This window comes from Chamaea fasciata, unplaced genomic scaffold (genome assembly GCF_029207755.1).
Source record: "Chamaea fasciata isolate MVZ Bird 193981 ecotype frontalis unplaced genomic scaffold, bChaFas1.0.hap1 SCAF_14, whole genome shotgun sequence".
NCBI lineage: Eukaryota > Metazoa > Chordata > Aves > Passeriformes > Sylviidae > Chamaea > Chamaea fasciata.
Window position 1 is genome coordinate 11,895,484 of NW_027094099.1, and position 25,804 is coordinate 11,921,287.

The 25,804-nt window shown below is 44.1% G+C and overlaps 1 protein-coding gene across 2 annotated transcripts in view; it reads right to left on the reverse strand.

Moving 5' to 3' along the window:
• Positions 1 to 845: 845 nt before the first annotated feature.
• The window catches only part of CEMIP (cell migration inducing hyaluronidase 1), a 102,136-nt gene continuing 77,177 nt past the window's right edge, over positions 846 to 25,804 (reverse strand). For both annotated transcript variants that reach the window (XM_066196149.1, XM_066196148.1), the window contains exons 14-29: positions 22,668 to 22,873; positions 20,669 to 20,738; positions 19,777 to 19,905; positions 19,006 to 19,091; positions 16,180 to 16,311; positions 14,305 to 14,340; positions 14,072 to 14,227; positions 11,633 to 11,813; positions 10,161 to 10,376; positions 9,044 to 9,255; positions 8,403 to 8,588; positions 7,432 to 7,636; positions 6,614 to 6,700; positions 6,163 to 6,320; positions 4,588 to 4,688; positions 846 to 3,957 (exon numbers count right to left, since the gene is read on the reverse strand). In XM_066196149.1, the coding sequence (XP_066052246.1) occupies positions 3,830 to 3,957; positions 4,588 to 4,688; positions 6,163 to 6,320; positions 6,614 to 6,700; positions 7,432 to 7,636; positions 8,403 to 8,588; positions 9,044 to 9,255; positions 10,161 to 10,376; positions 11,633 to 11,813; positions 14,072 to 14,227; positions 14,305 to 14,340; positions 16,180 to 16,311; positions 19,006 to 19,091; positions 19,777 to 19,905; positions 20,669 to 20,738; positions 22,668 to 22,873 (2,289 nt within the window). In that variant the 3' untranslated portion in view covers positions 846 to 3,829. The remainder of the gene's footprint in view (positions 3,958 to 4,587; positions 4,689 to 6,162; positions 6,321 to 6,613; positions 6,701 to 7,431; positions 7,637 to 8,402; positions 8,589 to 9,043; positions 9,256 to 10,160; positions 10,377 to 11,632; positions 11,814 to 14,071; positions 14,228 to 14,304; positions 14,341 to 16,179; positions 16,312 to 19,005; positions 19,092 to 19,776; positions 19,906 to 20,668; positions 20,739 to 22,667; positions 22,874 to 25,804) is intronic.

The window sequence follows — 25,804 nt, forward strand, 5'->3', positions numbered from 1 at the left end:
AGCAATGGCAGAGCAGTGATGTCTTCCTGCATGCTGGCAGGAGTTGAGATGGGGGAACCCTCTTCACATCTCCCTTTGAGCCCCTTGGGTCGGGTGCATTTCCAGTTTATTGGTCTGTCACCCAATAGTGCCCCACCTGCCCCCAAATCCAGACCTTCCCCATGGCTGTAATATCCCCATTCCCATCTCCTTCCCTTCCTCTCAGATCCTGCAGCTATCACCAGGCAGTGAAAGGTGCTGTGGTCCATGTGGACTGACCACCAAATGCAGACAGGGGCTGGGTTTTGTCCTTTGAAATAAGTAGGGAGACAAAAATAAAATACGAAATTTGCACTGAATATTTATTTTGATAAACATTGTGTACTCCAAACAACTACATGTTATTTCAGTTGAAAGCCACAATCTTTTGGAAACAACGTCCCAAGAGCTCTTGTCATCATAAACCCGACAGTCAATGCACCACCACGGTCTGTGGACATAGAGAGCTTTCAAGTGCGAAGCAGATTATCAGAAAAGACACATTGCCAACCTCCTTAACAAACTGGACAATGCTCAACTCCAGTAAAAATGCTTCATATGTCTGCAATTTAGTTGTCTTAGTGCCATTGTAATAAATTAATAGAAAATATATCTTTTTTTTTTTTTCATTGGAAAGTCTATAAGAAAATGTACAAACATCTAACTCCGAAAAAGGACCAGCTATTTCGGTGACAGGTGAAACAAGCAATTGAACAGAGGCAATAAAACCCAAACACCCGAACAAACAGAGAGGCAAACAAACAAAATGCGATCAAAATAAACCCCACTCCACCACTGGCAACTGTGTAGGCAAACATGGAAACATCTGCAGTAACAAAACCTCACAGAGAGGTCACTGCAGCTTGTGCAGGGGCTGTACAGGGTGGGCAGAGGACGAGCACTGGGGGAATTCACTGGTCAGGATGTGCAGTTTCTACAACAGTTAGAGACCAAACAGGAATCCTATGGCACAAAGCTCTTGCTGACTGGCACCACAGGCTCCATTCTGTCTCCAGAGGACACAGGGATGGCTCCAGTGCAGGTCAGAGGGAGCCCTGGGCATTTCCCCTGGGCATTTCCCTGGTGTGGCTGTCCCTGCACACAGCCACGATGCTCTGCTCTCCCTCGAGCTGACAGCCTGCAGTGATTCCCTACTCTGTATTCACAGCAGAACACCCTCCCCAGCTCCAAAACAGGCCCCATGTGACCAGCTCGGCATCACAGGACAAGCTGCTGAAGTTTTCTCTCTTCATAAGGTGAGATCTTTTAGGAAATAAAAAGAAAAAGGCTTTTCCTAGAGCCAAGTCTTATGCTTTCACCCTGAGAATTCCCAAAACAGTAAAATCAGAGGCCACACTTCAGCACAAAGGCAGCATGCTCCTAGAGGCTGAGCACAGCAGTCTAGGGGACAGACTCTGGTGGGACGCTCCTGGGAAGTTCCACACTTGGAGGGAGCAGGAGAGGGGAAATGGCTGTGGCCAGTGGAGCACTGCAGAGGGCAAGCCCAGCACTGGAGCTTGTACAAGGCCAAATCCCACACCAGGCACACCCCAAGCCTCACTTCCCTGCCCACCAAGTGCTCCTGAAGGAAACACTCCTGCTTTGGTCCATCTCCTGGAAGCAAACATGCTCCACCAACACTGCTGCAATGGCATCAGTGGCACTGGCTCAGGGCAGGGAAAAGGTTTAGACAACCCAAACTGACAGACCCAGGGGAATTCTGTTAGTGTCTTCCCTTGACTTCATGGATCTGTTTTGGCATCATGGGACATCTGATAAATGTTTTGGATGATCACAGTTGAAACACCAGTGAGACTGACTCTTTCGTGAAATAATTTGTGAAATCCCCAGGCTATCATAAGAATTTTGGGGAATAAACAACCGACCTTATTTGCCTGTTACAAATGTTGCCCATTCACTCTGTAAAGGGCACAAATGCCCAAGGAGCATTCATTACCAGACTCTAGCTGGGAAGCTGGGAGGGAACGCTTGGCTCTTTTTTTTTTCTTTTCTTTTCTTTTTTGCCTTTTTTTTTTTTCTTTTTTAATACAATACACAACATTCAGTGAACTCAAAACAATTTTGTAGTAAGTCTGAAAAGAACATTTCCAGTTTCAAAACCCAGGAGAGGCTTGAGAGGAATGTAACCTACAGTGCTATCTAAATTTTGTTCATGCTTGCTTTGACATTCAGAGCAACTGATCTAAACCAGCATCTGCTCAGCCTTTGGAATGACACAGAAAATCCTTGTTTTATAGTCTAACTTCAAGGTAGCATTTTTGATACTGTGGGGAAAAAAACAACTTAATTACATAAACGAAGTAGCCATCAGCTATTGAAATAATTTATGTGGCAGCGAGGACAGGCAGAGATAAAGTGGGGAAACAAACCCAAGTCTTACTGGCCAGATTGACATTCTTTGAAAAGACTGTCATGATGTCTTTCACACTTCCCTCCTGCCCTTAGATTTCTTAAAACAGCCACTGCCTCCAGAAACGCCTTTCTGGTATTTCTGGGCAACTGACAGAAATATCACTGAACACTAGAGATGCTTTCAGTGTTTTACAAGATAATGTTTAATTTCCCAGCTTCAAGAGATGCCCTCTGACCGGCCTTCAGTGCCCAGGTATTGGTTTGAAGCAGGGGGATAAGTGGTACAAGACATCCAACTAGTGCATTGGGATTCTCACTTTAATTCTTCAGCCACCTGGAAAGACCTCATCCAGGTCTCCTGTAAGAATTACAGGAGGACCAAGACGTAATATTGTAATCCTGAGGACAGGATTAGGAAGTGACACACAGCAGAGCAGTCTGATCCTGTTCCCTCTGATGTCCTGGGAAAGGCGAGGGCAGCTCACCCTATTTGATGCTGAATAAGGTAAGTCCCAGGATTCCTAGTCAAAAATTGGAAGCCTTGAATTGAGATGGCTTTAGCTGGCAACCATAAACTGATCCTGCATGTTGTTATACAGAGGGAAAGGCTGAATGGGAAAGGCTGAGAAAATACACGTGCTAATTGACATTGCTCTCCTTCTAGCCTGCAGCTGCTTGTTGAAGGAAAATTTCCTGTTTGCACAATCACTATTAAAACTCCTTGATCCATAGGAAAAACGCAGATTTCTGAGGAAGCAGAAATAGGTGGTTCCATCAGTCTCTGCTGGCATGTTTTGTCCACTCCTTCTGTCATTTCTTCCCCAACTATGTGCCGTGGGCTGCATGTACAACACACACCCCAAAGAGCTTGATTAAACCTCACAGAAGCTTTAGGAGAAATGCTTACTGTCCAGTTACACTTCCCAGCATCCAGGTAATCACTCAAATGCACTCTTTCCACTCCAGATTGTCAAACCAGTCTTTGAGCTGGCATTCCACGTCTACGTGAGCAGCAAGTTGCACTATAGAAAAGAAAACGTCTTCAGACACTTAGAGGCTGGTAGAAGCAACAATCCTCGATGGTCTTCAGACCAAGAGCTCCCCTTCAAGAGGCAGCACGAACGTCAGTCTGTCCCAGGAGTGCAGACAAAAGCAGCACCTGGGGGAAGAGCTCAGCCCTGGCCCAGTCCCGCCAGAGCAGCCCCAGTGCAGGAGCAGCCTGAGCACACGCTGCTCACAGAGGGAGCTTTTCTGTCACACGTGGCCACTTGAGCTACTTACAGTGAGATTTCTCTTTGAACAGCAACAACAACAACAAAATGCTACACTGGCGGCACGGGAGGCGAGGCCCGCACAGAGCGGTCAGTAGTCCGTCCGTCCGTCCATCCATCCGTCCCACGGGGCAGTGCTGGCGGCCAGCAGGCACAGCAGGGTGTCCTCACAGCTTCATCTTCTTCACCACAGGAATTGGCAGCGCCTGGTAGATTTTGGCTGAGTCCTCGCTGGTGACCAGCTTCACCCAGACGGGGCGGAAGCTGCCTTTGAAGCCGACAAAAGCCATTTTCTCTGCAAATCAGAAAAAATGCATTTGGGGTGTGCCAGGACTGCACCAGAAACCCACCTGTGTGCATGGCTACACATCGTGGCTGGAGGGGTGCAGGTGCACAAGAGCCATATATATATATAAATGTATAACACACACAGATGGAATCATGCCAAAAGCTCCTACAGCTGACTGCAGCAATGTGCACATGGAGCTGTATTCTAATGCAATATGTGATGCTCTGAAATCAATATGCTTTGTGCCATCCAGCCAGAATGTTTCTACAGAAAACCAGCTAAAAACAAGTTCAGACAAGTAAAAAATCCTGGTTTGGGGCATTTAGTGGGTGAAAAGTCTCAATATTTCTATTATTAAAAGGTCTTTTTGTCTGAAATAAATCTGGAAAATCAAATTCTCTGAATTATTTGCTCCTAAGAAAAGCTGCCAGCATGTTTTTCCTATTTACAGTTTTAAACGGAGCATGTTACTGAAAGCTGCAGTGGATACAACCTTCCTGAATAAATAAATTACTGTTTCCAGGATGTTTGAGCACATGCTGATAGGAACAAGCAAGACAAAGTTTAGAAGCAGAAAAAAGGTCCCTTTACTGGAATAATGGGAGGCTAGAAATGAGTTTTGAAAAAACTGGTTACCTTTTAACCTAAAACCCTCTCCTGCTCCAAGTTTCTCCAGTACTTTAGTCCATGGTCCTCTTGAAATGAATCTTCCTTTAGATGTCACCAGCACTATGGAGCTGAAGGAAACAAAGAGATGTGTAAATGGATGAAGAGTCAGAACACATCCCTCACTTGTTTGTCCTAAGCCCTGGTAATTCCTGCCTGTTCACACACCCATGAACTACAGTGGCTTCAGCTTTAATGCTTTTCAATGCTTTCCAACAGTTTGGTCACAGATTATTTTTCCAGTCATGCAAAACCCATTAGAAAGCAGACAGAAGCCATGGGTTTTTTTATTTTTAAATTTGGTTTTCTAGGATGATTTAAATGTTTCCAACCTGCAGTTCCATTCTGCTTTGGTCAGAGAGACACATTTTCTCCCTGGGATGCCCTTAGTAAGTCTCAAGTAATTTCTTGTTCTTTCATTAGCAGATTAAACATGAAGAAATTCACTTCTCTGAGACTTTTGTTGGCCTGATGCTTTTCCTTTCAGTGTGCTTCTGTTTAAAATTGTGTTAATATTATTACTACTGTTCCTGATCAGAAACTAGATTTAGCCAGGATTGAGAGTTTTGTAAAGCAGGATGATGGCCTCTCTAAAAAGACTTCTTATTTTTTTCTATGAAAGAAAAATGAGAAATTACCATGCTTCCCTGAAGTAACTATATGATGGGATTTTTTGAAACCTGTAGAATTATTTAAGACAATAGAAACACATCTGACTGCACCTGCATGGCACTCTGCACAAGCTTCCCCCAAGTCTCTAGAGTAAATGTCAGAACAATTTCCTGTGGATCTGCCCACAGCCATTTCAGATGATTTTTCAACAAAGCACTCATATTTGTATTAAATGTTACACATCAGATTTCAAATCCAAACAGATTTCATAACAATTAAATATATTCACTTCCCATGAGTGCTCCACAAGCTAATGTGGGAACAATCCCTTTGGTTAATGGATTTCTGGTGTGGTTCCAATTCTCCTTCCAGCAGAAGTCACTGTCCTCCAAGATGCAGGAACAGCTTTTGGCTAATTACTACCTCTTTCCAAAACTCTGCATTCCTTGCTGCCATACTTAAAATACAAAATAGTCCAGCCTTTAGGTCTGGGCAGGGGAACATGCAAAGGGGAATGTATTTTATTAGTGGAATTATTTGAAATTTGAGAAAACACACATGCAGTAAAAAATGCAAGCTGTCTGAGTCCATATGGATAAATACTTCGTGAATTTAAGTCTGCAGTTTGTCTATAACCCACAACATAAATGTAGCTCTGCAGTTTATTAATCACATGCAGTCCTGTAAGTTATCTGGGGCTCAATCAGACCCTGAATCAAAGATTGTGCATCCTGCTGCTGCCTGCATGTCCTGCACACATTTCTCCTTTGGAGAAATTTCTCTTTTGGAGTCATCAGGCACAAAAATACATTGGCTGTATTGCTCTGCTGTTGGGTGTCTGGCCCATGTTGGGTGATAAAATCCAAGAAAAAGATGAGTTTTATGTAGCATTCTTGTACATTGAACCTTAGTGAGAACAGATTATTTACTCACTGATCTTTGATGTTGTTGACATAATTCTCTATCTGTGCTGGGATTCCTTGTAGAATGGAGTTTTTGAACGTTGCTCGATCGACAACTTTTCCGTGGTGTCCATCAATCACAACCAGCTGGATGCCCTCCTCAGTGAGGAAAAACCTGACACCATCAACCTGGGCAGGGGGGGAAATATTCTTGGTCTCTCACAGTAAAACAATTGCAAACAACCACCTGTAAGAACCTCTGATAGTCTTGAGTCACAGGACTGCTGTTTGCTTCAAAGGGCAGAACTCCATGTTTATCCTGCCTAGTAGGAGAAGATACAGCCTTTTTTTTCCCCAAAATACAAAGCAGAAATGACCCAAATTTATCTCTCCATGGTAACTTTGTAAGCAAGTTTTCAACGAAGACAAAGCAAGTGGTGTAGAATTGCACCCCATTAAGTTCGTTGAGAGGATTTGCTCACCTCAATGTATGCAAAGTCATCCCTCAGGTGGAAGTACTGCTTCTTGTAAGTTTCTATTTTCACTTCGATTAGGTGGTCCTTGGTCTTCTGTTTGCAAAAGGAAAAAAACAGATTTTCTAGTGAGAATGTCCATTACCTGAATGCTGCATTTTCAATGAAAACATTTCAAACCTTGAAATTCAATCAACAAGGAAGCTACATAATAAGCACTGACTTGCCAAATTAAAGTGCTAATGAAACTGGGCACAATGGTAACCTCTCTGCTTATCCTGTCACCAGTTAAATTGTTTCACTGAATGGCAGAGTGATTCTTACTTTGCAGAACTGGCACAACTCTCCAAGGCTTTGCTGTGTATTCCTGTTTCAAGGGTGGTGAGTGAAAAAACCCAAATAACAGATAAAAACCCCACTTCCTCCTGCAGAACCAGACTGGAGAGACTGTGTTAGACATTTTATAAATTAGAATAATTCAACTCTACTATTCAGTCCCCTGTCTGTCACTGCTGTTCTCACAGCCTGGAGGAGCTGGAGGCTCCAAAATCACATTCACTGGACCAACCTGTCTTCCAGCTCATCAGTTTTCACCCTGTGCTTTCGAGAACAGCACATCACATCAGATCCCCAAAATACCAAGTACACAGTTGCAATGGCTCTCCACACGTTGCAAGAATCTGTTTCATATTATTTCACCCGCCTGAACCATTTCAGAAAACCAGGCACAGCATATACTGACCCTGGCACAAAGTTTGTCTGTGTCTGTGGGCACAGTCTGTGCCAGATTTACAGCTTATTCTGTGATAAGAAATCAGCTGCTTTACCAGTTGTGCACTAGAGAGCTTCTTTGGCATTGGCACTTCCACTATTGGTGTCTCAATGTACTTGGGGTAGGCCGTGGCTTCACAGTCGCTGACACCAGCTGTCTTTGGGATCACAGCTTTGATTCTTATTCTCTCACAGCCCTTCACAGAGCAGAAAGCAAATTTCTCCTTCTCATTTTGAGCTTTGAGTTTCAGAAACAGCAGCCTGCAGGCAGGAGAAAAAAAAACAAAACAGCATCCTTCAAACTTTTTTGTGCAAAAACATACTGAGTTTTGGTGGTGTCTTTCCTATGCTTTGTGGTAATTTTCACTGTAGTCCTTGGCGCCGTGTTTTGTGGTGTCCAACATCCCACATACAAATAAAAGGGAACACTCATCTCAGAAATGGTGTAGGGAGCTCACAAAAAGCAAAAGAGAGAAATCAGATAGCACCTGAATGCCTTCTGAGCTCTATTTTATACTGATACATATATGTAGAAATGCATGCTTTCTTTCTTTCTTTCTTTCTTTCTTTCTTTCTTTCTTTCTTTCTTTCTTTCTTTCTTTCTTTCTTTTTCTTTCCCATTATTTTAATCCTTTAAAATAACAGGCAAAATAACACTCAGTTCCTGTTCATTGTGTGCACCCTGTCATGGTGTTTATAAATAGCTGTTGCTCAAAACAATAAGGGCTGTGCATGCCTTCAGTTAAGTTTCATGGTCTGCACTTTGCTTTTGTCTTTCTTTTTTTTTGTTGTTTGTTTTCTAATTTGTATTCACTTGGAAAAGCATTTCCCAGAGTAATTGGCAGTACAGCAGAGGCTTTGAATGACTGGCAGGCCTGGGAGTCCCAGGAAAATTAAACACTAGTCACATTCCCAGAAAACCTTCCTGGTTTTGCTGTGATCCCCACTAGTGGCATGAGCCAAACAGCTCACAATTCCAGCAGCATTCCCAAAGCAATGTCCAAACCAGCAAGGCCTGCTATCTTACCCAGTGTCCTCATCCCAGTAGTAGTACCCTTTAGTAGGATATCTGTGCTCCAGTTTCTCCATTTGGGAGGTTCTGTAGAAAGTTCCAGTTTTGTATGTTTTCTTCAAGAGTCGGTTGTGGATGTCTGAGAGAATGGAAAACGTCGTCCCTTTAGGATAGCAAAACCCTACTTGGATCCAGTCATTCCTAAAAATAGCAAAGACCCACATTTTAAAAGTTATAACATAACTATTATTTTCCTGGCCTTGCTAGAAGCTGAACTAAATAATTTACAGTAAGTTTTTTCTGGTCCAGTTAAAATTTTCATGGTTTAGAATGGATCAAAGCAACATAAATTAGACATAACAACCATGGGTTAGTTAAGCAATGTAGGGCAGATCTGCTGCTGACTTCTACACCTGTGACTTCCATGCAGCAGGAATGAATTAGCTTTGAACTTCCAAAAATGAACTGTGTTATCTTACAGAGCTTCCTGGGGGAGGAAACAGGAACCTGAGATGGCTCATGAAAAGATGGTGAACTCAATGGACTTCCTGTAACAGACATGTTCATTCTGGAAGAGCTCATGAGGTGATGACCTCACCCATTAAAAATGTGCAGTTACATGACTGTACTGGAATGTTGGGACTCAGTTCACTCACTTGTTGAAGTTGATGAGCCATATGGCCAGCTCTTCAGGGGCTGTCTTGTCCCAGTGGATGGTGTAGCCTTTCCTCAGAGTTATAACTGGCTGATACTGCTGGTAATGAGTGCTTTTGCTCAAAGCCCCTTCCAAGTAGAGTGGGTGATTGTGGTAGTCATTTTTTATTATTTTCATTTTCAGGTTGGCTGGCTTGTAGGCTTGGATGTATATCTAGATAGAAAAAAAAAAATCACCAAGGGTTTAATGAACTACAGTGAAAGGTTCAGATACTCAATAGATGTGAGCTGGTGCAAGTCCTGTGTGCTGGGCAGGGACCTGTGGGCTGTGCACTTATGTTCAATTCCTTAGGCTTCCATTTCAACAAAGCAAACTGTTTTCAGAAGGGAAAAAAAAAAAAAGGCTCATTTCCTCATCCACTGAGTTTAAGTACTTGTGCCAGAGGCTGTAGCAGGGCTGAGATATTCCACAGCATCCTGCAACCCTCAACAGCAGGACAGTATCTACCTCAGACATCTGACTTGTGCTGAACAAGGATCCTTCTGTCTGGTTTTCAGAAGCCTGAAACCCAGCTCAGTGGTTAGAAATTGGCTGTAGTGGCACTGCACACAAAAAACCCCAACTGTTGCAACACACAAGACAAAACCAGGCACTCTCAGCAGAGGAAAGTGAGGGCTCTCATGGCAGCAGCACTCAGGCCTCCTGTGGTGGGAAGAATGGTTTGGTGGTCACACACAGGATGAAAGACCATGAAAGCTCAAGTCTAATTTCGACTCATCAGCACATTTCCCATAACACTGCGGGCAACACTTCCCTCCATAAATCAGGGAAAAATAACTAGCCAACAGCCCATGGATTTATAAATATTAATCTGTGAATTCCCATGGAACTCTCAGGAGGCTTCGGGCAGAAGTTGTTGGAGCTGTCAGCAGCCAAGGCCAAGGTTTCAGAAAATATACCACAGTATTTCTCATGTTCAAAGCCACCTGCGCAGACATGCTGATAAATAAACACTGAGAACTCTGAAGAAAGTCTATTTCTACAGGTCAAGCTTTAAAGTGCCAAGAAATTTTAAATAAGCCAAAGTGATAATGATACTGCAAGGTAAGCAGCCTTACCTGTGCAAAGTGCCCGCTGCAGATGGAGCCTCTCCAGTCGGGCACGTCGATGCAGTCAGGGTGCTTGATTAACCAGTTATCTTCTTTGATCAGGTATGAGCCTGGATATTCTGACACAGAACCATCTACATCATGGAAAACTGATGTTTTGTCACCATCCATATCCAGATCATTGAACCACGGGCCAGGTTCTCCAAAGAAGACCCTTGAAGTGATCTAAACAAAACAGTGGAACAAATTTACATCTCCAGAAAGGAATTCTTCAATTCGAGTACAAGAAAAGGATGCCCTTGGTCACTACAGTGGCTCAAATTACCCATTTTCTGACTTAAAAGGTGTGTTTGACTTGTCAGGCAGAGCAGACACACATTTCCCTGCTGATCATGGGGGAAAGGCTACAAAACACAATTTCAGCCTCACCAGTGGGAAGGTTTGTTTCAAAATTCTGGAGGAAGGTTCAGGAGATGGGGTGATTTCATGAGAACCACTTCACTCATTGTTTGCTAACACAGTTTCAAAGTTCCAAGCCACATGAAGTCATACCAATATGAGAAACAGGGAAACAGTCAGCCCTTGGAAATGGCTGCTTAGGCAACTTCTGACCGATATTTTTATCCAGTATAAATAAATGCCATGTCACCAGCCTGCCTTGTGCAGTGTGAGAGGGACCAACCAACACTTTTAGGGGAATTTTGCCTTTCCCATCATATTTGACACTGGTCAGAACTTTTCCTGACCTGTGAGCAAGCCTGCTAATTTTCTGAAAATTAGGCAACACAAATCATTTCAGCCCAACCACTTTATTTGTTTGTTTGTTTGCAATATTTGGCAGCTGGATTCAACAGCTGCTAAAGGTGAACCTCAGCAAAACAGTTAGCACATATTTGTGCAGGCAAATACAAAAATAACTCAAAAGAACAGGCCCTGGGACGGGTTGAGAGCAGCACCCAGAGGTTCATAGTGTAATTCAAAATTTGGCAAACCCCTTTTGGCTGGACTCTGCTCTCATTTATGTCTGCAGAACTGGAGTCTGGAATTACCCTGGTGTGCAGAGCTGCAGAATTATCCTGCATCAGCTCAGTTTCACTGGCTGCTCCCCAAAATCAGTATTTTCTGCTTCTAGGTCAGTCAGGCCTTCCAGAACAGACTTCCTTCAGTTGCTTTAATATTATACCACTGTTGAAAATAAAAGGGGGGGGCTGATTCTTCAGTTTCTAAGTCGTACTGAAATGGAAATTATTTTCACTTCAATGTTGCTATATATTTTTTATTTTTAACTGATGCCTGCATCAGTTTTGCTGCAAACCTGACAGCCAATTAGATTTCCTTGTTATTTCACCGACCATATCTCCTCTTTCCTTTTGTTGTGAGACTTCTGGCAAAGACAATCGTACGACACCTTACATTTTCCCCTTTTTTGTCCACCACCCCGTTTCCCGGGCACAAGGGGCTCCCTGGGGAGGGTGACTCACGGGGACATCCTGGAAGTGGATGTCAGTGACGTTGTTGTTGGGGCAGCTCTGCCAGGCGTTGTTGAGGCGGAAGGCGAGGGCGCTGGTGTGCCGCCCGTCCAGCGCCGCGAACTTGCGGAACGTGCAGTTCTGGACGTTGATGGGCCCGTCGTAGAACTGGATCCCTCGGATGGGAAAGTCCCTGAAACACATCCCAGAGACACACTCAGGACATGTTAACCTCAGATGTGTTCTAGACACGTGTAGTAAAGCATCTCCCACCCCTGAGTGGGCATCTCTGTAATAAAGAGTTTCAGTTTACCTTTAGGCATTTTAGGAAGTTTACCTAGAGCTTTCAGTACCCTTCTGACAGTGATTGTCTCAGTACCAAGAGAGAAGAGCCTGTTGGACCTTGTCACCTGTCTCAATAGGACACAAAAAAAGATGCTTGACTCCAGTCAGAAGGCAGTAGAAATCAGAAGGGTTTATTTACAATTCATCCAGCCCTTTTATAACATGCTGCGCTAAGAAGGCACGTTATTGCTTCCATAGGGCTGACACCTCTCCCATTGGCTAAGTAACAAAAATAGCCAACAACACTTGTTGGTGTGGGAAAGGAATATTGTTTCCACAAGGTTGTTTTGGGAAAAAGAAAACTGTTGAAAAGTTTCCTTTGGGAAGTGCTCAGCAATTCTCAGGCTCAGAAAATATCAAGCTCACAGTCACCCTTCTTCAAATCCCATACCTCTCCCTATTGGCAGCAAGCCAAATAGTCCCTCCTAAAACATTAAGTATTTAGGAAGGCGCACAAAGGAAGCTTTTTGGAGTGTTCCTAGCAGGGTGTCAGAGGTTTTGTCGGACACCTGTGTTCAGCTTTTCCTTTGTTTTCTTTAACATTTGTTATTTTTCATTTATTAAGCCTTCTACTTTACAAAACACCTCTGAAGAGCAGAGATTTTAAGCCAATCTGCAAGGGCTGGACCCTCAGAGATCGATACATTTACATGTGGCTCATGACACTCTGGCCACGTGTTAAACTGTATCAGACAGGCACAGTCCCACAGAGCTTGTTTTGTGGATGCTTTCATTTCTTGCAGCCCGTAGGATGACTCCTAAGTTCCTGCTTTGGAAGAGAAGGGATTTCCCTTCTCTTCAGCTCTGTAAAGTCCTCTTATCCTTGCAAGTTCAGCTCAAGTTCTCTCGTGTTGAATAGATCATCTTTATTTAGTCTGTACTTCTCCAGGGAAGGAAGTAACAGCAATGCCAAAGGATTGACCTAAAGATGAATAAATTCGTGTTTGCCATCAGAAATGAGTTCTGCAGCAGTGAAACCTGAACCTCAGCAGAGCTGTGCAGACTCTTTGGGCTGAGTAATGGCAGGGCTAAAAGAAGTCCCACCACATCATTCAAAGGGATTTGGAGAGAAGCATTGCAATCAACTGCAATAAAAAAGTGGTTTTGAAAAAAAAGGAAAGGTTCTACAATCTATAGAGCTAAGAATGGTTGAAGGGGGAGATTGATGAATTAATCTTTATCAGCCTTTTCTGATATCATCTGCAAGGTAAAGAAGACACCATTTTCCCACCAATTAAATGAACAAGATGCTTTAAGAGGCTAAGATAAGACATTTCGAATTTCACTTATGAGAAATAGATTTGATCCCTTCCTCATATGATCCCTTAGAGAATTCCTGCCTGCTTCAGTGCATTTGTTCTGAGTTTCTGCATACGACATCTAAGACGAGATATGTCCACATTTATATATGTGTAAAGAATATTAGGAGAATCATAGCAGAATGGGTTTTCATGATTGATATAGTTTAGAATAAGTCTCCAGCATCACTGCTGGCAGCAAAATTGAGGCCTGAAATATGGCAGAAAAGTATCAGCTGTTTGCCCACTGTGGGGCTACTGTTGGGGTAAGTGTGCTTTTAGGAAGCAAAAGCATTGCACTGGCAAATCCATCTGTAGGACTAAGCTCTGGGAAGAGGCCACACATGAAGTTCACTGGCCATCTCAAAACTGCTTAACAAAGGCATCAAAGTCCTTTGCAGGAGCAACAGGAACAGCAGCAGTAAGCACACCCATGACCACATGCAAGCCTAAGAAGGGGCTTCTCTGAGCCTTCCTGGCAGCTGATGGAGCTCAGCTTATTGCTCAGCACTGCTGATCACATGTACAGGGGTGCCCTGCTAGCACAGAGTGACTCTTTCTGTCCTCTCAAATCCCCTTGCAAAGGAGAGGGGGAAGGAAAGAGGAGCTTGATCTCTCTTGGCAGCCTGCAAGGATGTACCTGCCAGCAGCAGCTGCACAGTGAGGACTCCGGGATTGGGAGACATGAAATGAAATCCTTTCTGTGCAATGGTTATTAAACTGAACAGCACTGAGGAAACCACACTGGGCTGGGGTTTGTGCTGGGAGCAGGAGCCGTGAGTGCTTTGATGTGCTGAGCTCAACTTACGGGCCGATGGGCAGGGTCCTGCCCCTGTGGTCCAGACCTCCAGGGCCCCAGATCTCATTGTCCATCGTCTCCGTGCCCAGGTTTCCACTCTCACCAACAAACAGGCTGTTCTTGATCTCCTGCTTGGAGCCGTCGTCGTGAGGGAAGGTGCCACCACTGAGGAGAAAGGGCTGGAGGTGAGAGGGCTGCCCAGCCCCACCACGGTGCCCAGGCACAGCCTGTGCCCCTCTTACCTCGCCAAAGTCAGGCCAATGCCGTTGTCGGCAAACCTGCCAAGAGAAGAGACATGCTTTACAAGAGATTTGGGGTCGCTTTGGTTTATCATGTCAAACTATAACAAGCAGACTAGTGGAGGACAGCAGGGATTAATTACTGTACAGTGCTCAGTTTTCGGGTTTTTCCAGACTTGTTCCCTGCCCAGTTTTAGAAGATTTCTTTTGGCACATCTTGCAGAATACACAGATCACATGAAGCAGCAGACACACACCTGATTGCTCCAGCTGGGGTTAAGATGGTGATTACTAGCCCTAGTTTACTTCCCTGATAAAGCTTTATCCCTTTGTCTAATGATCACACACTTTTCCCTGCTAGATAAAAAAATCATGTTTATCTCCCACTCCAACCAGCTTTTATTATTTAATGGTGCTTTGCCTTACGCACTCTGCTTCCCGGTCTTCATGTGTCACAAACTGCTTCCATAAAAGAGCCTTGCAAGGGGATAAAAAAGAGCAGCTTGACTTCTCTTTCCTTAACAGGAATACAGAGATCAAAGCTTCCTTATTAGAAATATAAACAAAAATTGGAGTATCTTTCTATTTTGCCGAAATTTCAAGATAAGATAAATCACAGATGTTGGTCCTTGACTCCTGCTTAGATAAATGAATTGATGGTTTGTGTCAGTCTTGATGGTGTCTTCACACCGGCATCACATCCCACGTCTGCCACTATCCTGGCAGTGGTTTGGGAGCAGATCCCCTCACTGTGCTGCTGTCTGTAGGTGGCAGCCCTTCCCACCCTATCACCTCCTTGCTTCCCTGCAGGCCACATTAACGCTGGCCCTGTTAATGGGATACATAAGTCTTTCTGTAGCAATAGAAATGGAAATGGAAATGGCTGTAAAGACAATTACAGTTTGATGGCTGCTTCCTCCAATTCACACACGCTCAGAGATTTGCTGCTGGAAACTCATAAAGCACTTGGTGTTTTAGCACCCTCCACACGATGCCTCTACTCCATCAGCAATGCAAATGTGACCTGAGTGGGATCTGTGAGGACAACACTTGATGGCCGTGGATTCTTGTGGGTCATAAGAAACACAAACTGTGTTGCTCAACGTGACATTTCTGAGTGTTCTGCCACGGCTCCATTCTCACCAGGTCACTATTGCCAGCTTATCCCACGGGTTGGGTCACTCGAAGGTAAGGCAGCTCTGGCTGGGAATTGGTCACCAGATATCAGCATGGCAGCCATTCCCACCAGGGTTATCACAATATACCCGTAATTTTCCTTTTTCTCCTCTTCGCTAGGATTTGATATCAGGAGCCTGGCACAGTAACAGAAACTGCAGCAGATCATCTGTTTTCAAGTGCAAAACAAATATCTGCTCTGGCCAGCGCAGGAAATGGCCTTCAAAGAGCACAACGCATGCTTGCCCAGACTCTCTCCCTTGCTGCTGTGATGCATAGTTTTATGTCTGCTTCATCAGTACCTGCTTATTCAGCATTACACTGAACCACATAAAACTGATCTGTGACCAGGCTGAGCCAGGAAAGGTGGTTCATTTCACTGCTTTCTTATAAAAGCACCTCATTTTTCATATTAAAAAATAATTTTATTTTTAGTTATTTGCATCTGTATGTCTGTGTGTGTATTGTGACCATTTTTGAATGCTGGTCAGCAACACACAGAGAAACAACCTGAGGGATCCTCAGCTCAGACAAAGCAGGTTTTGTTTGTGTAAAATAATGCTTGTGGTGGTTTAAGATTTCATCTTCCTTTCAATCTTGGCCATAGGAAAGGTGCAAAGCGATATAAATAGTCTGAACCACAGCTATGCTCGCCATAAACACCAGGCTGAGCTCTGAGAGTTGAAATAAGGCAAAACTCACTGGCAGTTGTCCAGCCACACATCTCCACCTCGCAGCCAGGCCCCGTGATCCTGGTTCTTGTAGGCAATGAAGCCCTCAATTATTGCAGGTTCCCTGGGCTTCAAAGGATCAGCATCCTTGTGTGGGCTGTACCTGCAACCAGAAGGAGAGAGGAGAGGTTGGCCAGGGAAGGTGGCCTCGCTGCCTGCATGGCCCTGCTAAACATCTGGTTTATGGTAACTCAGGAACTGCCTTGGGACCACAGTCCATGCACATAGCATGTCTGCTCAGGCTGTGATGGCCAGAACCAGCTGCCAAGGGAAGGAAGGTCCAGGCAAGGCAGTTGTAAAGGCCTGCTCCAAGTTTCCTTTCACCTTTCCGGTGTTGTATTGCTGATATATTGCTGAAAGCATGGAAAGTTTATTATTGCTCCCAAAAGTTCCAGATATATATATTTTTTAATCCCTTACTGCTATCTTTTAGCATGTTCCTGTTATTTAGATAAATATCCTTTTGTTTTCCCTTTTGAGCATTCTTATCTCCTAGCTCTGGCTATACTGTGGCCATGAGTACCACTGCCAGATTTCCTTGCTGTGGAAAGGAATTTAAAATTCTTGGAGAGGGGCTGAGAGTATGTCCTTCACTACTCCCACTGCACAGGACACACGTACAAGATTTATTAACCCTGAAGTTCCCAGTATGATGAAATATTGGCCTGATTTGGCAGAAAAAAAAAAAAAAAAGCCGACAGAAGAAGAAACTGCAGCAATGTGTGCCCTCAGTTGCTCCCTGACAGCCACTGCTTGGGCCACAGGATCTGAGCAAGGTGATGCTGAGCTTGGCTGTCATTTACCCTGTCCTGAGGCACCACACTCCTTTCTGCTGTTGGAGGAGCATCCTCCATCACACTACACAGCTTAGAAAACCTGACAGATGAGTATCCAGCTCAGTGCCAGCAACGGATGGTCCAGAGATTAAAATTCATTCCTCACCATGAATAGTGAGGCCAAGCTGTCAAATTGCTAACAGATATTCAATAGCACTTTGCTTTGCTTAATAAGCCATCATATCAATCTAAAACTGAGCATCAGGCTGATAGGGTTCCAATAAATGAATATTGCTTTGGCAGCTTCATCACTGTGAATTTACTTTCAGAGACAGATTTAGTATCAGCCCTTGTGAATTCCCCAGGCATTGTTAAGTACAGATATTTTGAGACGGATTCCAATTTCATTCACATCCATGATAACTGGAGGAACACTACAGGGTCCAGAATCTGACTTGGACATTTAATGCTGTAACTGAATGTAGAATAATCTCTCCAACTCTGTCACTGTCCAGCCTAGCTCGCCGTTTGCTCCAGCCAGACCAACTTTAGTCATTTATTCAGTTCAGTCTTGACACGTGAAAAGTGGAAAATGGAATAAATAATCTGAGCTGTAGTTTATGCTCGTGGGTTATCCCCGAGCACAACCATGATTGCATTATGAATTGTTTGCCTTCCAAGGGCCATTCCTGCCCTTGTATGGCGAGGAAGAAATTGCCTTTTGTGACCCACTAACTGCGCCTGTGGCAGCAGGCAGTTCCCCAAGGCACGTGTTCAGCTGCATGGAAAAGCAGCATCAGGCTCACAAAAGCAGGCTGCTCTTAAGTTATTTTTTAGCAGCTACTTCTATCACTGAATTAATCACTTGAATTAACTGAGCATTAAAATAATGTAAATAAAATTTGCTTTTGAACATCTTTTAGCATCAGCTGCTAGCTAGGGCACCGGGGTGATGTGGATAACTGGTATCTGAGCTCCTGACTGGGCTCCCCTGGGACGGAGGATGGATCCCACCCCTGAAATGCTTGCCCAGTGCATGACTACAGTAGTCTGGGTAACCCACACCTCAGAGATGAGAAGGAGACAAAGTTGTCATTCTCCCCTGCTAAGCAGAGGCTTCCTTTCTTACATGGTTTCTTCTGTCAAGAAATGCAGTTGTGGGGGAACGTAGGTTAGGGTGAAACTGGAGACAATTGGTCTGTTAGGAAAGAAACTATGGAATTTGAGAGTATTTAAGTCCTTTTACGTGTCTGGGGGTTGGGAACTAAGAGCCAGACTCAACCTCTAATGAGATACAAGAGTGCAAATGCAGCCCTTTCATCAGCCTCCTCTGGGGCCAGCTCTGGGGAAAGAGTGGGTTCTCAGAAGCCACCAGACCACAGCAGGTCTGCTGATATGATACAGTCTATAGAGAGGTTTTCATTATTTCCAAATTACTCCATTACCTCACAGAGAGGCTGTGCACAGCACCAGAAATGAAGAATCACACTGTGTATTTAACTGCGATTGTTACTGCAGTGTCAGGTTTGGAACTAGACTGAAATCTGAAATCAAAGCATGAGCTCCATGACATAAGCACTCCCTGTTCAAACAGGTTCTAAAAGAATGAACAAAAGCAATAGCATTCCCAAGAAATACTAAAATTTCTTATTCCTAAGAAACTCTTGCAGCAAGTCCTGCCCAGAGAGAGTGTTGACCAGGCAGTGAATTTTCTTCCTTATCTAAAAAATTCAAAAATCAACGGAACACCCTAGAGCAGATGCAATATCCATGGCAGCTCAGCTCAGAGCTAAAGAATGAGGATGAAACCAGAAGGGTAGGGGTGTTGAGGGTCCCTTATAAAGGAGAATGGAGAGATGAAGTCAGAAATGGCAAGGTGTATCTAAGTGAAGACCTTTCCTCAGAAAGAGACACCCCAAAGGCATTACAATGATTCTTGTGAGCTTCCTTGGGGCAATTTCATAGCTTTCAGACAGTGTTTTAGAGAAGTATTCCAAAACAAACTATGCGGAACACTTTACCTCCCAGAAATCAGTGTCAGGATAGGTCTTTTGTCCTTGGCAGAGGCTGGGGTGGTTTTAACGCCATTATCAATGATCATTCCAGCCTAAAGGAAAACAGAATTGCAATCATCACAGTATATTTATAAATTTTCCAGCTCTTTTCATCTCCAGACTCTACCTTCAATTGTTCTAAGCCCAAATCACCCACAGGATCCTAAGAACAGCATGTGAAACAGGTGTGCCAGGACTATCCAGACTTGCATACACCTCCCAAAATTGCTGCAAATTTCTAAAGCTGCATTTTTCTCATAATTGCATATATTCCAATACACTTAAAGCTTCCGCTTCAGTCTAAAGCCCTCAGTAACACACAACATGGCACGCTAAGGAGTAAATAAGCAGAGAAGGCGATCAGACACAGCGGCCATATTTATCCCTCTAGAAAGCTGCTCAGTTAACTGCCAGCATTGGCAGCTGAGGTGTATAATTAGACAAGCTGCCAGCAGATGCTCCTGGAGGCAGTATTTTAGGAGCACAGAGGCAGGGAGGCAGCCTGAGCAGAGGGGAGAGCTGCTGTGGAGGCCCAAGAGCCAAGCGGAGCAGGTGCTGGCTGGCTCCGAGCGCTCCTGCGCCAGCCCGCGAGCTGCCTTATCTACAGACACAAACAGGCCTGCAGGAGCCCCAGGTGAAGCAGCAAGCACAGGCACTGACGGCTTGCAGGCCCGGGGAGCTGGAGAGAGGGGATGGTGTTCGTTCCGAGGGTGGCGTTCCCGTTGCGTGCAGACTCACGCGGTAGTTGGAATGCGCGCGGTTGTTGGAGAATTTCCCCATCGGCATGTGCTCGGAGTAGCCGGGGGAATACATGCCCGCCGAGGGGCCTGTGGGCACGTGGTGCAGCACAAACCAAAAGCCTGTTTCCTGAGAGAGGGAGAGAAGGGACAGATGAGGCTCTGCTGGTCTGCAGCACTGGCCCACAAGACGTACGCCAGAAGATTTCAGGACAAATCACAGCCACTGACCCGTCTAATGCTCTGCAGCCAAGAGTTTAACACACATGAACATTGGCATCCACCCTTCTGATCTTCAGGGTGCCTTAAGGATGAGTTTTGGCATCAATATTGAAGCAGAAGTGAGATTTTCCAAATTTAAAAATCAAATAATTTTTATTTAGTTGCCTAAAAATTTATCAAGGAGTCCTAATATAGGAACTCAAGATTTGGAAGCTTTGGAAAGGCCACATCTTTCTGTTTTAGACTTTATTTTCTTGTTTTTATGTCTTCTCAGGACAATAACGGCTCCTGATGTGACCAAAAATGCCTGTGGAATTAGCATTAGGGCTGACTGAAATTTCAGAGCACCATTACTGTACTGCAATCAACAATATCATTGCCAAAGGCTTCTCTGTGACTCCCCAGTCACATTTATTTAATTTATTCAGGCTGCACACTGTGGAATTTTGTTAAATCCAGCTCTAGAAACAGCAAGTGGCAAGAAGTGTGGAGCAAAAGTAAAACCATTATTTTTACTGGTGGCACCAGCCACATTAATGTGTGTCTCAATCAAGTGGCTTCAAAAATGTCTGTGTCACAAAAGCAGGTTTTATTCCAGTGAGAGCCTCCTTCAGCCTTGCAGGGTTGTCACTGGCTTGAGCTGTTACCAAATAAGAAACTTGTGCACTCACTTCAGATCCAGCAGCTGCGCAGTTTATAAGGTTGTTGTGTGGGTTGGCTATCCAGAAGGTGGACACAGCACTGCAGGTCAGGAAAACAAAGAATAACACAAAAATGACACTTTGAGCACACACCAGAGTCACCCATAAACTCGCCCAGTGCAGGTAGGGCTGATACCTCCCCAGATAAGGAGTCCTGCCTAGGGGCGCGAGGAATGTGTTTTGTCTCATACCTCATGTTCTCTGTGGTATGACAGAGAACATGGCCTTATCTTTTAAAACACCAAGTATTAAATGAGGAATTTTGACTGCAATTCCAAGCCTGCTGTGAAGCTGTCAGATGTCAATCATATTTTATGATAAGGTAAATATGTTGTTGCACAAGTCACAGAAAAGAACTTTGCCCCCACATAAGCCCTTGGGTTCATTAGAGACTTGTTTAATCAAGGAACCCAATGAATTGCCCATTAAAGGCTTTCCAAGTGTACCCCCATACCTGCCTTTTCCAAGAGCTGCTGTGATTGATTAACTTTATCTGCTCCCACCCTCCTGCACATTTCTTTAGGGACAAAAAGCATTCCATTTGTCTAATGCACATAAAAGACTCTTAATTGAAAGATTCCCATCAAGGACTACAGATCAATCCATCCATCACTGTCCACCCTGTGACATACAGAATTCATTAACCAACAGGCATGGCAAACATCCAGCACTTAACAGCCAGCAGACTGTCCCCTAAATTTGCTGGGTGAGATTTGCCCTTCTGCAGGATATGAACCTGTGGATCCCTTATGTCTATTTTAATCTTGCCATGAGGGACTTCACAGGGGTTTTAGGCCAACTGATTTTACTGATGCATTTCCATTTGTTTGACTTTATCATGAAAACATAGCAAATTTTTTTCTATTTTGGGCGTGGGACTGGCCTAGAAATAAACAAATTTGGGTTATTTATAGACCACCTCCTGCTGCGCAGGCAAGGGCAAGGACAGTGTATTTCCACAGTGACCTGCCTTTCAGCCTAATCCTGTTCTTCAGAGCCACATGGATTGGGCAGGTTGTAGTGTCATTTGGCACAATCCTGTTGTTTAAATTCCTAGCAGCAGTTCTCTGCCTGCCTCTCCCAGGCTGATGGAGCCACAGCTGGTGCTCATCGCCCATCTCTGCACTAGGATTAGTGTTGGTGTACTTGTGCACTTCCAGGCTGGATGAGCCCAGTGCAAAACAAGATGAGCTGTTCTTCTGATCAGACCTTGAATTCTTTTATAAAGGAAGACAGAGCAGATCGAAGTACCATAACACTTTTCCATTAGAAAGCGCTCATTCATGTAACAGTCTTCAAAATAACACATAAAATATGTCCCTATGACTATTAAATGAATTATCAGCAGAAAATGAGCACAATGACTAATTAACCTTTATTTTAAGAATGGGGACATAAGGTGTATTTTATTAACAAACTCAGATGTGAAAAAGAGCATTGCATTAATTCCTCCCTCTCCCTCACCAAACTAAAAAGTTAAAAAAACCCTTTCTTTGAACAAAACCTCAGTTTGTTCTGAGGACGAAATGGATGATACTGCAATCTTTTCAAAATCAGCTGCCATTTGAGTTAAGCACAAATGTCAGAATATGGCCCATTCTGAACTCAGCAAATTTTGCTGAGCCATTGGGTTCAAGGTTTCACAAGGCACAAGGCAGGGCTGCACACTTTGAAAGAAAGATTTACAATATTTTAGGTGGGAACCATCCCAATGGACTTCATGCAAAAAGTTAAAAGTACACCCCTAGGTGTACTTAAAAGTACACAAAAGTACTGTTAAAAGTACACACCTAGGTCTGTAGGCATCTGAATAGCACAAGGATAAAGACCCCAAGGAAACTGCTCCCCCGAATTCGGGGCAAACAGCTCAGACCCCTACCGATGTCTACACAATCACACACACAGAATGCTGTCTGCTCTGGCTAAGTCCTGCAAGGAGAAGGGAGAGAAAAGGAAGGCTCCCACTCACCTACAGTCCTGCCTGGGCTTGGGGATGTAGCCTGGGTAAGCTCCCTCTGTGATCAGTTTGCACATCCTGCTGTCACGGTCGGAGGGGAGCAGCGTGCTGGGTTTCACCAGCAGCCCGAGGCAGTGGTCAAACGTGTTCCTCTCTTCTGGCCCATCCTCCGTGAAAAAACAATGGCCCAGAGCATCATAACCCACCACATCCTTCACCTGCGTGTACAAAACAAAGGGCAGTGTTAAGGTTTTGTGCCTCAGCCACTGCACAATTAGAACACACTTTAGTGTGATGGCACCCAGGAGCCTCAGAATCCTTTTGAACTCAGGATCTATAACCAAAACCAAAAGCAAGATCCCTCTCAGCCCTTAGGAGCTTATAGCCTAAGCAATAACTCTAACACTTGATTAGAATTTGTCATCACCTAGGAAATGCTCATTCCATTCTTTTGTTTGCCTGTGAAATCAGAGACTGTCTTAGCATGAGGCTGGAAAAATCACAGGGTGGGGGATGAGGAGAGGAATTAGACATTCAAATCACATCTGGGCTCATTGATCTTGATGTGGAGTTACATGAGCAACTACATAAAATGCAACTCAAAAATGCAGCTGAGATGAAAAAATATTTTTCCAGGCTATCAGAGAGACAGAAAGTTGTTTTCCAGACAGGCTGGTTTGTTTTAGGTTTGACCTGATCTTTGTTTTCCAGTTGTTGACAGAAGCTTTGCTTGACCCTGAGACAAATCAGCTGGTGTTAATCAATGCTGTTCTGTTTTGGTTTGGATGTTGTTAACATCAGGACACCCTTGGTTGGACAGAACAACACCCCTCACACCCCTGGATAATTTGAGAGCAGAAATGTGAGTTTGAAGCCAAAGGATAGGACAAGAGGGGAAGCAACAGCCCCTGGACATGCAGAAAATGTCAAGCAAAAGCAAGTCAGCTGTCAGTGGATATATCTGGGATATAGAAAATTAATTTCAGGTCTCCATTGACCAGGGGAAGATCTGGATCTCCTGGGCTCTTTCCTTGCTGTTCCCATCAGCCACCACCCATCAATCACCCTGGACTCAGGAAACCTCCCTAGCAAAGGTTAACCTGCCACAAATGTTTTCCTCTAAATGCTTCTGATGAACCAGTAATTGTCAGGGGGCAAAGGGCAGTATCAGCCTGGATAGAAGACCTGCTCATCATGGTGTCACTGAGAGACCAAGTGCTTGGGCATTCAAGTATTGGAATTGCTTTTGTAAACAGACTTGAGACTTCTTTGCCACCTTCATGCCTCATTCCTGAGGCAAGGAGCACCAATTTCAAATAAAATCCCAGGATTAGTGTTGAAATGATTACAAATATGTTTTCACATGAGAACAAACACTTTGCTTGCCAAATCTATTACCAGCTTACAACCACACAGACTTCTATTATGTGGCATCCATGCTCCAGTGTAATACTCAAATCTCTGAGCACAAGTCATCACAGTAAATTAAACACTACTAAAATTACCTAAAAAATTGTACATTCCATTGAGCTACCTCACTGAAATCCACTGCTAACTTCCCTGGTCTAATAAAATGATAGATTTTGCAAGGTTTAGCCTTCTTTATTTAGGTGTAAAACATATTTACTAAACTGAACCCCCTTACAAGAATGACCTATCCCAGCCTTGTTTTGATAAAGGTTTACAGGACAGAACACTTTAGGAGAGCGAGCAACATTCAGAAGGTGTCCAACATGTAGAGGAACCACAGAGGTGTCAGAATTCCCAAGAAACTGCCACCCAATCCTATTAGCTTTCTCTCACAGGACAGTAAAACCAAAGAGACATACGCCATGGTGTTGGGACATTTAGATGATGGAAGCAGTTTCCCTAGAGAAATGTTTGCCACTTCAGCCACTTATCTTTCCAGCCAGAACAACATTGTACGAGGACAGGGACATGGACACCTGCAGTGACCACACTCAGCTGGGGCAAGGCAGGGGAGTGCTGTCCCAGGGGATCCCATCCCCCAGAACAGTGAGAGAGAACAGGAGCAGGGTGAGAGAGGGCAGTGCACTGGCAGAGAGGCTCAGAGCCAGCCTGTTGTTCTAATTCATCCCTGAAAGCCCACAGACCAAGAGGGAGTTATCAGCCAGGAATCTGGTCCCTCAGGCATTTGTCACTCTATCTTTGATTAATTATTTCCCCATAAGCCATCTCAGTCACCTCGGACTTGTTTCCTGTGCCTGTTTTCATGCACAAGCCTACTACTGAAACGCTTGGATAGCAAACAAGATGCTTGTTCCAAAATCACTCTTCTAATGTATTTATTTTCTTTGATTAAAACCTTGCTAATAGTCCATAATCTTACATTTTCTGTGAGTAATTTAGAGCCAGATAATGGCCCTCCTGGCAAAACATGCTGTGAAGTATAGCTGGATTAGTAAAAGCAGGTACCACTGAAGCTGTTAGATAGCACAACCTCTAATTCCACGAAGTACAGGTCTCCCCCTGGATCCTGCCAGACTATTTACTGACCTCCATTTAATTTCCTTCCCCAGTGGCTGCTTCAGCTTTAGCTTGCACACTGGGATCCAGTGGAGAGAGCGGGAATCAGAGCAAAGTTTCATCCCTGGGATTGCAGTGGTGTAACTAGGTGGGGTTTTGGCCAATATATTGCAGAAAATTGGGTAACCATTGCATTTTAAAACAATAATTATGCTGAGAAACTAATTTCTACAGATTTGTTTCCAGAAGGACCCTCTGTGCCTCTCAGCTAATATGAATTTACATGCAAGTGCAGAATAACCCATCAATGACATGAGCTTACATTGAGACAGCTGCTTCTAACAGACTGTGCCGACCCACAGAAAAATATCTGACATCAGAAATAACTGGATACTCTTTTCTCCTAGACTTTTCAGTATCTAGGAGTATCTCTGAAGTGACATGAGAAAAAGTGACAGCAAAGCAAGCAGGAGAGCCTGTATGTAAATTACCTGCCTGCTTTAATGACAGTGAAAAACAACTGATGCCCCTCTCCCATTTATTAAAACACTTTCACAGGTACTCTACAACACTCTGAAATCAACAGCTTAATGTCAAGAATATCATTAAGTGCTGTGCTATGCTGAGGTTTAATAGTCCAGCTAGAATTTGTACGGCTATTT